This window comes from Thalia democratica, chromosome 5 (genome assembly GCF_965202585.1).
Source record: "Thalia democratica chromosome 5, ktThaDemo2.hap1.1, whole genome shotgun sequence".
Classification (NCBI taxonomy): Eukaryota; Metazoa; Chordata; class Thaliacea; order Salpida; family Salpidae; genus Thalia; species Thalia democratica.
The window spans coordinates 56152398-56168406 of NC_139169.1; the positions used below are offsets into that span (position 1 = coordinate 56152398).

Sequence of the window (16009 nt, forward strand, 5' to 3'; positions counted from 1 at the left end):
ATGGCAGTTTACTAAATGAAACTCTAATACTATGTTTCAAAAAATTGTCCAAACACTGGTCTCTTGAAAGTACTCAAGACCTTTAACTTGGTTCCATCTTAAAAATAAGTTCCTTAATACTATAGATTAGTTAATTAAATTTTTTTTTTTTTTTGATGTAATTTGTAAACTTTTTAGCTCAAAAGTTTAAAACATTATCCTGATAGTTTAATTTTAAGAACTAAATGTCGTGCAAACTTCTTAAAAATTAAATAATGTTACGATTGTATTCTTTTATTTAAAGTAAAAATATATTAAATTTAGTTAAATTTTAGAATATTTTAAACTTAAAAAATGAACAATATAAGTAAAAGTATACTATTATACCCATTAGCAAGGTTATCATCAAAATCTTGGCAGTTTCGTAGTTTGCATAAACTAGTGGCATTGAAAAATAGTGCAAATAACCAGAAAGCACTTCTTAATCAAAATTTCAACATAGAACTAATACCTATCCAAAGAAACTTGACCTTGAGTACTTTTTGTCTCGAAGAAGCAGAGTCAGAGGAGGTTCATTCTGAGAAAAAGTGCACAGACACAGAAGTAAAGAAGTTGATTTATGATGAAGCTATGAAGTTGGTATGCGAGCATGGCTGGACTAGACAGACATTGAAGCTTGCAGCTGTGAATGCTGGTTATGCAGGTGAAGCTGAAGGACTTTTTAAGGGAGGTGAAGGGCTAGCAGTTGAGTTTATAAAAAATTGTAATGAAGAGCTTGTTGCTTACCTCAAGGAACTTGCACTTATTCAAGAAAACCCTGAAACCAAGTTTCCTGTACCTGAATTCATTAGAAATGCTATTGAGTTCAGGTCAGTTTTTTATAATTATTTTTTTGTGTGTATTTCATTGGTTAGATTTTTTAAACCTAATATGTCTAAATATTACAATTTTCATAGCATATGAAGTTTTTTGTGTAGAAAAACTAAAATTCTGTTCTAAGACATGTTTTTAAAACACATAAGTTATAATTTTTCCAATTTACTTGTTAGGTTACGATTACTTATTCCTGTTCTTGAAGTATGGCCCCAAGGTCTTGCAAAGCTACACTCGCCAACAGTAATCAAAGACACTGTAGCTGTCAGTACTAAGATGGTAGATGATATCTGGTATTACGCTGGAGACAGGTCCACAGACATCAGCTGGTACACAAAGCGTGGCATGCTAGCCAAACTATACTTCAGCACTCAATTGGCAATGCTTAATGATAGTTCTCCGGATTTTAAAGATACCTGGGACTTTTTGGATCGAAGGTTGTTAAAGATCACTTTATTATAATTTTACTTCTTATTACGAATGTTGTGTTTGATTCTGTTGAAGAGATAATCTGAATATATGTCATATACTTTGATTAATAGTGCATGGCTAAAAAAATTCAACCAGTCATTATTGATTTTTTTTGATTCTTTAAATAGTATATTCAAATTGCAATTATTTGCTTCAGAAATTGGTTACCTTTTATTATTATTTTCTGTTACCCAGAAAAATTAAGTACCTAAATAATTTTTTTTTGTTTCGAATCGAATTATTAAAAAAACGTTTAGGTTTAAGATATGCTTGTAGTAAGGAAATAAAACTTATAAATTAAGTTCTAAAATAAGTAAGAAGTCGACTTATTGTTAAAGATTTTTAAATAGTATTTTGTATAAAGAAATATATTATTCAACTTACATCAATAGTTCTACATAATTTCATAATAGCTGACAAACAATCTTCAAGATGTCGGTAGTCTTTTATAATTCGGGGGCCAATTTTTCTATGTCAGTCCTATTTAAAGTTGCCATACTTGTAGTAATCATTAAGATTAGCTATATTAAACAAAATGTCATAAAATAAGTATTATTAAAGAATAAGTAATTATTAAAAGAACCTGATTCTGTGTTTCACCACAAACACTTTATTTTAAAAAGAATGTTGTTTTTTAATAAATAGTTTACCACGCATCAAACATTTTGCTTTTGAGGCCGCAGATGCTTACCCCTGTTCTAGATCTAATCAAATAGAATGAAGCTGCAAACATTTTTTAAATTTAAACTGTCTAGTTTACTGAGTCTGAAATAATTTTCTTGTTGTTTATAAACGCAGAAAGTTATACCTGTTTCTTGATTAAAAAACAAATTTAATTTATAAGAAGTTATAATAGTCACATAATGCATTTAAAAAAATTACTTAAGTTAAGCCTATTTTTTTAATAATTTTCGATTTAAAAAGTAAAAGAAATAGTTTTCATAGCACTTCTTTTTTATATAGTTTTATAAAAATTAGAAAGAAAACTTTTTAGGCTGGACGACATTAAAATAATGGGTCAAGTATCACGAAAACTGTCAACCGTTCCAGAAGCATTTGAAAAAGTAGGCTCAGTCGGGCTCACCACACTTCTTAATATTGCTGGAATTGGACAAACGAAACGTTAAAACAATAGTAGCATTTATTTATTCTTTTCTTATGTTTTTACTTGATTATCTGACTAAGATATTTTAAAGTTTAAAATTTATGTTATAGCATGGTGAAGCTTTAAATGTTTTTACTATAACGAATAGTATATAAGATTTTAATTTATTTCATGCAAGTTATAACAATAAATTGATAAAGTTTTATGTTTTGTACTTTGCTTTAAAATCTTAGCTATGTTAATAAGGGTGTTTGATTTAAAAAAAGTAAAACTATAAGTAATTAAAGTAAATTTTTAGTTTTCAAAACTGTATATTAACATTTTAATTGATCTGATAGTTCAACCACAAGTACTGAATATAATTCAGTGTTAAACAATAACTTGTTAAAGTAGCTTTATGCATCTAGATACTATTCTTTAAAAAAGTTAAAATCAATTTCAAAAGTTGCAGGAGATATTAAAACTATCTTATTATAACAGTTTAATTACGTTTAACATATGTTTTGCCGTTAAAGTAGTATTTTTTGATTTTTATACACACATAAAGAAATATTTAATTGTTTAATTTGTTATTTCTAAAATACTTCTGTGTTATGTTTAAACTAGGTAACTAAAAAATAGTGTTTGGTATTGTTAATTATCAACATTCATCTTAAAAAATAAGCTTCTAGTTTTAGGTTTAAGTTTAAAGAAGATATAACAGATATGTTTTAAATTTTGCTATTACAGTTATCACGTAAATTTTTTGATAGGTTTATAAATATTTTGTGTGAATTGTAAAGACACGTTTTTCTTATTTTTAAAGTTATTTGTAATTTTTTTTTTTGTTTGATTTTAAGGCTACTCTAGTTAAGTGAAATAAGAAAATATTTTAATTACAGTTAGGTACGCACCTTTAAGCAAAAAATAAGTTATGACTAAAATACAAACTTGTACTGATTAATTTGACCCATTTTTTGTACTTAATAAGAGTAATGAAAAATAAAGCATACGTTAAAAACTACTAAAACTCAAATATTATATTCTTCTGAAAGTCAACTAGAATAACGAGCGTTGCAATTTACATATCTGTTGGTTTAAACCAAAACATGTTAAAAACTTTAGTTAAAAAATATAGATACCTAAGAAATTAACAAACAGTGCAATTAACAACAAAACCTGTATGATTAAAATAGTATCCTCTGTTTTTAACCAACATCTATGTAATTTAAACTTAAAATGCTAAAAACGATTGAAAGTGTTTGATACCTTTTTTTTATTTTCTATTATAGTAGAAGGCAGCATTACTGTTAACCTGTCAGGTTTCCCTAAAAAATTATTATTTACCGCCTTGTTTTGGATTTTTTTTATAAATCTTATATTGAAGTACAGCCATCTCTCGCCAATATACTTATGTTGTGTCCACAGCAAAAGTGCCTTACTAAACGAGAGGTAGTAAATATGCCTACTATAACAACTCTACTCTCATAATGCATTCGACTAAATACAGTTTAGATTCGGCTTGCCCACTTTTTTAGTTTACAAAAATAGTTCTCATTCAAGTTTCGCATATATTTGAACAATTTTTTTTTTTAAATTTACCTTGCATGGTATGGGTACAGGATAAAGATGTTTCTCTAATACCATTTAAGACAAGTTTAAACTTAGGTGGGCAAGAAACAAATTAGCCAAAAATAATAAATTTATGATTTAAAATTAAACATTATGCTAAAACCTTGTGAGAAATTGAACTTTGTACATTGTTTGATTTAAAAATACAAGAGGGAATAAATGACCTAAAAATAAAGATTTAGAGTTCAATAGATTTTTTATAGAAGGTACAATCTGAGAGTGCAAAAATAAAAATTTTATTAAAAATCTATCTAATATATTTTTCAATTTTTTTTCTTTAAACTTTCTTGAAATGTTCTATCCATTATTGTTGCCAAAAAACTTGGAATTCTATAAAACCTTGGACTAACCTGAAATTAAAAGCGATATTAAATAATTTTCAAACTAAAATTTTTAATTTTTTTAAATTATAAAACACGTAACTAAACGAAAGCGAGTGACCAAACGAGTGCGTAGATTCCCAAGAGGTGACTGTAATCAATAAATGAGCAAGCACTATCATGTACTATAATTTTACTGAAAGTTTATTTTTTTTTTACCTTTGGATCTTAATGCGTCTCGTTTGACAAATAAATTGCAAAAAAAAGAGATTTACAGCTGTCACAACAAATTTGAATTTGGCTACGGAGTTGTATCGAAAAGACTTTTTTTGATAGGCAAATGGTTTTATAATATATTATGTTTTAATAAGTGAAAGTGGTGTATTTTTTTTCAGAATCTTATATTATTATCTACTTTTAACTTTTAAATAACTAAAACAAATATTTCAATGTTATTAGTTCTAGCAAATTAAGCTTTAAAAAGAGTTTGTTTTTCGGATTAATTTGTTTATTAATAGCATTTTATAAACGCTATAACAAGAGTCTGCCAACACTCCTACAACATTTTTTGATATTCGTAACAAACAGCTCATCACGTGTAAATATATATATATATATATGTATAGTTTGAAAGCAACTGTATTATTTATAGATTTTTAACAAGTAACGTATAAATGTAGTCAAAGCCAAAGTAACTAAATATGTTAATCACAATAACTATTATTATTTTTTTGTTTTAAAACATATAACTTTAATGAGTATTAAAATATCACGAATAGTCTATTACATGGATTTAAAATAGTATTAAAGTTTAAATTAACATAAATTGATCGGCATACATAATGACAATATTTCATTTCTTAAACTTGTATGTTTTTATTGGCTTCGGCAATAACTGTTCTTTCAATTTTTCATATTTAATGTTTTTTAGTGGTACTTTGAGTTTAGTTTGCATGAGACATTTGTTTGACTTCAAATTATTTTAATTTGTTCTAAAGGAAAATCCTGCTGAGAGACTGTACTCTATGGTTACATTTTTTCCTTAATCTTATCTAGCAGGTATTTTCATTTGAAGAGTCGAGAGTAACATTTTGTAGTTTAATAAACTTTCAGTAAATTAGATCTGCTAAGCAATTTGTGATTGAATTATTGAACAACACTTTTTAAAGTGGTTTTAGAACTGTATGTGAGTTTAATGATACTTTTGTTAGTATCTTACAAAATCTGAAAGAATTAAAGAATAAAGTTTTAATAGTAAATAAAACTCTTTATTAACTTTAGTGTAACATAATTGCAGAAAGGAAAACTAAATATATTAATATTCTGTTTTTATGATTTTTATTTATGCGCTGTTTATGATATTTAAACTAATTTAATATTTTGTGGCTACTTTTAATTGAAACATCGTTATATGTTTTTTTAGAACAATTGTGTGTTTGTGATTAGTTAATTACCAAAGGCGACTTTGGATAATTGGACTAATTGCTTTAATTCTAATTTTTTAAATGGTTATATAAATTATAAAAATACAAGATTCAACTGTTAGTATGTTAGATTCAACTGTAGGGTTTATATTTATTTTGCTTTAAGTATACTAATAAATATCTATGAATTTAGATTTGAACATATCAAAGCCATGGTCCCGAAGTATTTTTTGATGTTTTTTGATACTCACTTCAGTTCGTATTTATTTCGGAAGCTTTTTATTGAAATTTTATTTCGTCATCATTGTAAATACCGTAAAAGTTACGTTTAAATATTTTTTTAAGGTGAGATAGTAAAAAAGACCCTATTTGACTTTGGTTCCCATATAGTTATCTATAATAAGATTAAACATGTTGTTACCTGTTTCTGTTTGACTAATCCCCTTTATATTACTTAAAATGCTTTTGAATAAGTGCTTTATTAAACTTACGTCATTTCAAGTAAACTTGGAGTAACTTTCTGCAAGTTAAGTGCTTTGTTTCCCATGGTATAGGACGGATGGGTATAGTTTATATATCTTAAATTTTAGGTTTTTCTTATTATTTAAAATAGGCTACATTATGTTCTTGTTTTATGCTGTTTTTAATCTCTAAAAACTAGTTTGATTACGTTCAGATATCAGACTTGTTAGGATTTAATAGTCTGTATTATAATTTATTAGAAAATACAAAAATATGACCCTTTAAATTTAAAGTAATAAATCAGATGCTATTTTCATCTTTTTAAGTTTCTACTGTTTTTGCGGTCAGTTATCATTTTCTGAGACTTTTCATTTATGGTGTCCAGTCCATGTAGTTAGTTTTTATATTTCTTCATTTTGTTTTCATGTATAAGTTTTCATTATTCGTTTTTAATTATGAAAAATAGATTTCTAGGTTTGTCACTAGGTACAAAAAATTTTTTAAACAACTTGATTTCTTGTTGACTAAAAACTTTTTCTGAAACTTCTAGTTAGAAGTTTTTAATTCTATAGTTCTAATGAGCAGGTAGAATGCTTGCTCAAATTTAACGATTGAGGAAACTATTTAAAACTATCATTGAAACTGGTATGTTTATTACAACTATTTAAATCAAAAATTCCTCCCACCTTATATTTTAGATAAACTTGAATACCGTCTAGTTCATTTTTTGTTACTAAACTGTATTTTAAATGTACGCTGTATAATTTTTAGTGATGAGTAATCCAGATTATTATTTTTAAAATCTAGCATTAGCTCATAGTAAACGTTAGTTACAGTGGTCGTTTTAGTTGAAGGGAACGAGTTAACTTAACTTTTATAGTTGTAAGATTTCTTTAAAGTTGTATGTACTGTACTAGTAAAATCAAACTACTGCTTGAGTTACACTTCTAAAATAGCGGAAATGTGCAAATGCAAACTTACAATCTTCACTGTATAACACATATTTTTATGCGCGTCAGTTTAATCTAGCCCAACGGTTCTTAACCTTTTTTTCATGTTTTACTCCTTTTTGGAAAGTAATTTCCAAATTTACCCCTAAAATACAAAACAGTGGTTAGTTTTAAGGTAAAAACTAGATTTTTTGAACTAAAAGCCTATTAAATATAAAAGTCGTAAAACTTAAAGAGTTTTTTTTTACTTATAAAAAAGTACAGTTAGATAGTAACTTTTAAATTTAAAAGAAAGTTAATAAACATCATTTTACATAACTTGCAATAAAGAAAAACTACTCCCTAAAACAAGGGAATTTACCCCAGATTAAGAATAGCTGATTTAGACTATACTAAATTTAATATTTAATTTTGCTAGTTTGTTAGCATTTTAACACATCTTGTTTTAAATTTTCACACATATTATAAAAAACTTTATTAATGTAAAAATAGGTTTCACTAACATTAGAAGTTTTAAGTATTGAAAAATATATTTAGTTTCCTTATCATTTTTGTACTAACTCTATACTTTTATCCTGTATCTGCATTTAATATAACAAACTCAAAAAAGGTGCATTTTATTACGTATTTTTATTTAGATATATAAAAAAACAATGAAACACAACATTTAAACACTAAACCTTTGCTCAAAAGAGTTAGCTCTAAAAGCTGATTATTGTAAATAGTTTTTGTTCGTTGTATTTGAAAAATATTTACTTCATAACTACTATCTATCAAATCAATTTTAAGTTATTCAAATTTTAATTAAATAAAAGTAAGTACAAACAAGAAACAGTCTAAATACACATCACACAATAAATCCGAAACTTTAAAAAAATAAAATCATTTCAGGAGTGTTGATCAGATAATCTTGTATCTTGTTAATTTAGAACTTAAAAAAAAACTGTAAAAGTGCATTTAAAACTGAAGTCATGTCATTTGGCACAAAGTCGTATAAAAAAGTCTGCTTAAGTAAGATTTATGTAACAAATATAATTTATTTTTGATTAAAAAGTTACATCAAAAAATATACCTTTATATGAAACTCTTTTAACTTTTCTAATATTTTATCAACAACATTTCATAATATGTTTATAAAATATCATAAAATCATAAAATTATACAAAAATCTTATAATATTTCTTATCCTGGACAAGACGTTAAAAGGTATCCAAATGGTGTGCGACTCGATAACCGAAACGTTTTTATGGGCACCAAGTCCTAGGACCAAATATTTTGAGTGCTTTTTTTGTCGTTTAATGAACAATGTTTATAATTTTGATAATAATTTTTTTAATATTGCTTACAAAATTAAAAACAAGTATTTAAAGTTAGAAATAACTTTAAGCAATTTTTTGGATCGAAAGAATATGAAAGCGGAATTTAAAGACTAACCATACTATAAGTTAGTAAAAATATTTGTTGTTTATCTGATTCTAGTAGCAAAGGTTATATACTACTGATTAAAAGTTACAGATGTCTAAACATTTTTTTAATTTTTATTCAAAAATACGTAATAAAATTCACCTTTTTTAAATTTTTGTTTACTATCTTAAAAAAATACTATATCATTAATACAGAAAAGTTTCTAGAAAAATATACTTTTTTTACAGTTGTATTAATTTACCTGAATACAGTTTTTCTCAAATTTTAGACATCCTTATAAGTTGTTTGACAAAATATTCAAAAACTTTGTTTTTACAAACTTTTCTGTATATAGTACCTTAATTAAGTTCAAGTTCAGCTTTCTTTTACTTCTAAGAAAGAAAAGACTTGTAACAAAATAGAGTGCGTCAAAATTTGAAAACTTAAAAAAGAATTATCAATAAAAGTGTTTAAAATTTGTATTTAAGCTAAGGAGAAGTTATATACCATAAACCCTCTATCTATCAAGTTCTTTTAAAACTATAATAAACAGACACTTAAAAATTTAATATAATTGATTTAAGTCAAATACTATGATATTTTAAATTTTTCGTTTTATTCCTTCACACATAATCGTAGAAATTTTATTGTTAATTAATACAATTATTTGTTGAAACGAAATCGTATTTATTGCACATAAAGTAACTGAAAATTGCATAGCAAAAAGTTAAATTAAACTTTTAAAAATACTCAAAAAGAAGCTAAATTAATTAATCTATAAATAAATAGAATGTTATGAGATGTAACAGAGCTTAAAAGTTGAAGATTACTCAAAATTTATTTGATTACTACCCTTCTTGCATCTCTGATACCACATGATTTTCTATTACAAAATGGAACTCCCTTAGTGATAGCGTGTACTAGAGTTTCTTCTTTTAAAATAAAAACTTTTTTGCTGGCTTGCGAGTTTACACATTGGGAACTGCTCATATGAAGACTACCGTTTTCCCAATACAAAAACTTGTATTCACCTTTTGTTTCTGTACGAACTCCAAGCATAAGCAAGCTGGGATCATAAAATGTTTTGAAAACAGTCCAGTTAGTAATTTGGTGCTTTAAAGGTTTGGGAACTTCTTGAATTTTCTTCTTTAACGGAATGACATGATTGCCGTTTCTTTTAAAAACAATATTTCTTCCTTCAAATGGAAACCAAACCCTTTTGTTACCTTGACAGGGCGATTTTTCTAAAACTTCGAGAAATTTTCTTATCTCGTCATCATTATTTTTCAAGGTCCTTCTGACTATAAGTTTTAAAGGAGCTGGTTGAACTGATTGTAAGAAAACAAGTGCAGTTGCCAATACGTAACTAAGTTTGATTAATGACGTTTGAAACATTATACTATTTTTTCTTTAAATACAAACTATATCTGAAATATTATTCGATTTTTAATGTAAAACAAAAGTTAAAATATTTAGTACAATGAAGCTTTTTTTTTTTCGCTAAATAAACAACCCTTTCTTGTGTAGTTTATACAAAAAAGCTTTAGCTGTAAAAATAAAGAAAGCTCTACTTTATATGTATTGAACAAAATATATGACCTTCAGTAAAAAATGTTTCTAATCAATTCAATTTTTTTTGCGTTTAAAGTTTAATACTGAAGTTGAAAGTTTATATTTTCCGCCGAAAACAACTTTTATGAGTCAAGTCATAACTACCGGTTTGATTAAATTTTGAATTATGCACAAATGTGAAGAAATAAATTTCACCTTTGTACTAAAAAACAGTTTAACAAACACATTTTTTTAAAGTTAATGTAAAATAAACTTAAAACTTAGGCAATAAAAAGTGCTTTATCAATATATATATATATACATATCTCGGTATATGCGCTATCAAAGCTGTTAAAGTATTTTATAAAATAATTTCTAATACATAAAATTTGTATATTTCGAAACAATTTTGAACTAAAATATGATTTTATGAAAAAAAAACTTTAAAATGTCAAATCTAATTGTCAAAAGGCAATTAAACTAAAAATATAATTTTGAATTAAGTATAGTTGTTATTATTTAGATTAATTAAATTACTTTAGAAAAGAAGCTTTTGATTATTAAGATAGTTATCGCAAATTTTTAATAAAAAGTTTAATAATAAAGTTTGCTTCAGAAATAATTAAATTTCTAAAGTTAATTATTTATTTATAAATTTTAACCTCACTTGTAATATACTTCAAAAAACTTTAGATTGCTTAAAAAAAGTGAAGCATTTATTTATACAGTACGATCATTTGAGAACTCAGGAGAAAATGCGTTCGAAATTAAAAATAGAACTTTTTATACAGGTAGTCATGTCACATTTAAAGTACTACAAATCAAAAGAAGTAAAAACTAACTTAAATAAAATTTTAGAACTATTTCAAGACGAAAATATATGTTTATACTATTAATAGTTATTAAGGTGAGATGAAACGCAAGTTTTAACGCAAATTTTTATATTTTTAGGTTCTCACTACCTGAGTCATATGTTAAGTAGAGGTAACTCTTATTGAGTCAGGTTTATATTTAGTTAAAATACTTTTTATTTGAAACAAAAAAAATTACGTACTGCAAAATTATGTACTTAAAAATAGCTTAATGTTTCAATAAATTGGTATATATTTATTCTCTATATAAAAATGTTTGATTAAAATTGAATTTACAGAGAAAAACGTATAAATTTAGTTATGACAACACAAAAATAAAGACTATACACATGTGAAAATCTTATCGCTAAAAAAGTGATTATATGAATAAGAACAAAACTAGATTTGCCAAAATTTCTTTAAATATTAAATAGTCACTAGATTATGACTTTAGTTTTAAAGTGAAAAAATGTTTATAAACAAATGTGAGCATTAATTGTCTGCTTAAATGATTTAAAACTCTTTTTAAAGCAGTTTTTATTTTTCTTAGTTTTTCTATAAAACTTAAAATGAGTTTTACTAATACTAATAAGAAAAAATTAAGTAAGTTCATTAGTTTTTAAATATTTTCAAATATGTCGATAGTTGTTTCCACATAATATATATGTCATATAAGAAAACAAGTCATAATTTTTTAAATAAAAGGTGTCTTAAACGATCTCAAAAAGTTTAGATTGTTGCAAACTAAAACTAAAACTGTTGTTAAAAATGTAAAATTAGTAAATAATATAAAGAAAAAAAATTGTTCTGTATGTTTTTTTATAAAAAGTTTCCAAGCTTGTGCAAGTATTTAAAAAGTTGAGTGTTTAAATTATTATCTATATAAAATAAAATAATTTAATTTTTAATGTATTTTAACAATTTCCTTCAGGTTAAAAATGTATATCGGATGTTAATAGTTAGAATTTATATAAATAACGTAGAAAAAATTATTACAACTACTATTAAACAATTATCCTTTTAAAATTTTATTGTTGGAATGTAAAAAATTTTAAAAATTAAAAAAATAAACCAGAAACGTTGTAAAGTTAAGAAATTATTAAAAAAAAACAAATTATTGTTAAAAAATGGAGATATAAACAGCTTGGTTTTAAGTTTCTATACTTTATTTTTACTTACTTAAAAGTGAAATTTTGTGTAAAAAATGAGTGCACAACAGTTTTTAAATACTAAAACTTTAAACTCCAATTTTAATATATTTATTTTTTTTGAACAGGGGTTTAGGTAATGAGTAGCAGCTTGTTCTACAGAGTTGTACAAACTACAAAAAAATAATATTAGAAATGATTAATGACTATAAATACCAAAGTAGTTTTTTAGTATTAAACATTAATTTTTTTCAACTGGATAGTTTACAGAAAAACGTAACATAAGCTATAAAATGATATGATTAAGTTTATCTAGATTCTAGAGGTTACGACTCGATAACCGAAAAGTTTTTTCGTACACCAGGTCCTTAGAAAAAAGTTTTTAAGCGGTTTTTTTTATCGTTTGATAAACAATATAACTATAAGGTATCTTAGTACTTTTAAATATATTTAGCAAAGCTAGCAAGCTAAAAAAAGAATCATTCTAATCTAGTAACATCAATTTTAAAACAAAACTAATGTATCCAACTACTGATTATGTCGTTAATAGATTCTAACCGTAAAGATAAGAGTTTAAAAAAAAAAAACTTAGTTGAAAATCAACACAAAAAGATATAGACTGAGTTAGAATCTTGAAAAATACTTTTACTAAAAACTACACGTTTTGAAACATTTGTTTATCACTTCCACTTAGCGTATCCTGAAGGTCATGCAGGATTTGCAGATAAAATCGTTATTCTGGTTTCTCTACAAACTCTCAATTTTTGATAAATGTAACTTGTGTGATCTTCAAGAAATAAAAATAAAAAATTAAGTCGCAAGTAAGCAGCTTAGTAGTGTTGTTTAAGAATTAAAACTTTTTAGTTATGACCTTATCATAATGTTGATACTATTTTTATCTTTATGGTTTAAAAAAAAACTATTAAACTAATTTACATTTAAATCAAAACACTTTTAACCAATTAATAAGTTACATTAAACATGAAAGTTTACTTAGATACTTAAAACATTAAATTTTATAATATACCAATTAGGATTATACCAATAAATTTTTTATAAAAAATAAAGTAATAAGTACTAAGTGAATTTACTTAGACAAAAAAAACTACTAATTTCTTACTATCAGTCTTAAAAAAAAAGTAATTATTATAATCTAGTCTTAACTTAACTAATCTTAATAGATTCAAATTAACATACTCAGTAAGGGTTATCCTTAGTCATAAAGTAATTATCAGTATTATTTTAAATCATTCGTTGGAAATACTTATTTCACTTGACTTAACGTAGTAAGACTTAATTACTACTTTAACTTAATATAAGAAATATTTTAAATAGCTTTATAAAAAGACCAGGCCTATCCAAAATAAATTATTTTTGATTTTAAAAAAATTTATGCTGAAATATAACTAGAAAATTACTCTTAAGAAAATATAAATATTTACTTTTTTATACTTTAGATTAAGAATAATAATAATTTTTATAGCAACTACTTTAAAACATAATGATTAGAAACTATAAACTTTTATATAAAAAAATACAACAACGTTTTTAGAATAATACTTTGTTTAAACTCTGTAGATTCTACTCTGTAATGTTGTACTTACAATTGTAGATTCTACAAATGACATTCGCGTAAAGTATTTCCGATCATTTACTTTTGTTGCTTTAGTAGTCAGAGACTTTTTTTTATTTTGTAGGTCGGTTTAATTAAAATTTTGTATCTTTGATATATAGATACTGTTTGTTTTTAGAATTCTAATGAACAATTATTAACGTTAACTTTTGTAAAATAAGAGAAATGTTGATGTCTGTTTTTTTTTTCATTTTTCGTTTTAATCTTTTGACTTGTTTAAATGTTGAGTTTTCGATTTAAAGATTTTTTCTAACATTTGACTCTATAATCCTTTGTGGATATTTGTTAGTTAGTATTAATTTTTTAATTTTGTAAGTTTTTCTTCGAAAGCAGTAAAATTTGAGCCTACATTTAGCTCTCTGTTTAGATAAAATTAAAATATAGTTTTAGTATATAGTTTTTAAATTAAAAACATACCTTTTACATTTGTAATTAGTTTCAATAACTATTTAGTATCTTTTTACGAAATACTTAAATTTTATTACTAGGAAAGAAAACCTTATTAAATATATTTGTTCTACTTGTTTAACAAATATTTTTGTGCTATAAACAAAAACTATTGTTTTTATTGACATTTTTTATAAAAAAATATTCATATTAAAGCATATGATGTCAATAATTTAAAACTATTGCTTTTTTTAGAAAGTTCTTCTAAATTCTGCTTTTTAAAAAACGTCAAAATCCCTGCCTGTAAATATTTTTGTTCTTTACTAGGGCATTTTTACAATCAGGTGATAGAAACCACCACAGCTGATTGTGGATAAAACTACTATTTAACAATTTGATTGCAATTTATACTTAGGCTAAAGTCTATGAATAACATCAGCCCCCAAAGTTTTTTTTCTTTTAGTTTACATTGTATATATACATTAAATATTGAACATGTGACGTTTATAAATAGTATAATTATATTTTCTGCAAACTATTCCTAAAAACTTATAGGATTTTGTTTTTGAAAATTTATTATTATTTTTTATTATTACTTTTTATTTTTTTATGGTAAAAAAACATCAGTCTCAAAATCTACCCTTTGCAACGATAAACGTTTTCTGGGGAAAAGTGAGTGTGTTACATCATATGTAATTTTACCTGCCCCATTAATATTTAACTTTAACTATCCAAAAATAAAATAAACAAAAAAACTATCTTTTAAACAAATAAAAAAAACCCTTGGTGACACGCCATTTGGAGAACACTCACAAGGCTAAAATCTCAACACTAAAAACCACAAAGTGTGGGAAAATCATGAAGCTCAAATCCCCAAGTAAGTGTTCACTGGCGCTACAACAAAAAAATCACACCAACAATCCAATCATGTGATCACTGCCAATCAAGAAAAAAGTGCTCAAGATAGTTGGTCCTAGGACCTTGTGTATGAAAAAACTTTGCATGATGTCGCACCTATTAATTTCATTAGTTGATAAAATGTTTCATTAGTTGCAAAAAAGACATCAAATTAAAATATAAGTATAAGTCAAAATATAATTTCAGCTCCATATTGGCACATCATGCTAGATAATTACTTAAAAACCTAAGTTTTTAAATTGTACACCTTCTTGGATGTAGTTTAAGATCTTGTTCAGGACAACTACAAAGTGATTTCAAGTTATTGATCATATCAGCAAAAGTATAATGCACTGTTATAAAAAACAGTTATTGTTTCTAAACAACGACTTGTGTATTTTATCAGTTTATTTAAGTGTAATAGATAATTGTCAGTCCACTTTGGTGGCAGTGATTACACAGTTTGATTGTTCTTTTCAATTAAAAAAAATTGGTAAAGACTAGATACTCACTTGAGGAGTTAAGCTTCAGGATTTTCTCACACTCGGTGGTTTTGAATATTTTGATCTACTATATTCAGTTCTTTTTTTTGAACTTTTGATCTGGATTTGGTAGTTCACAACTCAACAATAAAGACCACAAAGTGTGGGAAAATCTCCAGTTACTTTCCTGAAACATTTATTGTAATTTATAGACTATCTAGAATAAGTTTCATAAGTCCTGCAAACATGCCTGAAAATTTTTGGTGCTCTTCTTCACCAAATCCAGAACACCTAGTGTATTTTTTTGACTCATTTGCCAAAATTAGTGATCTATCTGCAAAAATAGGATCTGGCAAAATTTGATTCAGCCATTTTCGCATCAAAAAGAGCTTTTTGTGAGATTTTAACCTTGTGAATGACACCAAATTACATGCTATGAAGGGTTTCTTTAATTATAAAAC

General features: G+C 25.2%; 1 protein-coding gene across 1 annotated transcript; it reads left to right on the plus strand.

Moving 5' to 3' along the window:
• The first annotated feature begins 308 nt into the window (after positions 1-308).
• Positions 309-2633, plus strand: LOC145837230 (ubiquinone biosynthesis protein COQ9-B, mitochondrial-like). Its single transcript, XM_082945021.1, has 3 exons — positions 309-848; positions 1029-1289; positions 2318-2633. Exons 1-3 carry the CDS (start codon positions 334-336, stop codon positions 2448-2450), a joined length of 909 nt encoding a protein of 302 aa, XP_082801147.1. The 5' UTR covers positions 309-333; the 3' UTR covers positions 2451-2633.
• The last annotated feature ends 13376 nt before the right edge of the window (positions 2634-16009 follow it).

Bases quoted from the DNA above. Each gene is read 5' to 3' on its own strand.
- LOC145837230 (XM_082945021.1), top strand. From the start codon at position 334: ATGAACAATATAAGTAAAAGTATACTATTATACCCATTAGCAAGGTTA. The intron at 849-1,028 runs GTCAGTTTTTTA...TTTACTTGTTAG, and splicing joins AGAAATGCTATTGAGTTCAG to GTTACGATTACTTATTCCTG. The intron at 1,290-2,317 runs GTTGTTAAAGAT...AAAACTTTTTAG, and splicing joins TGGGACTTTTTGGATCGAAG to GCTGGACGACATTAAAATAA.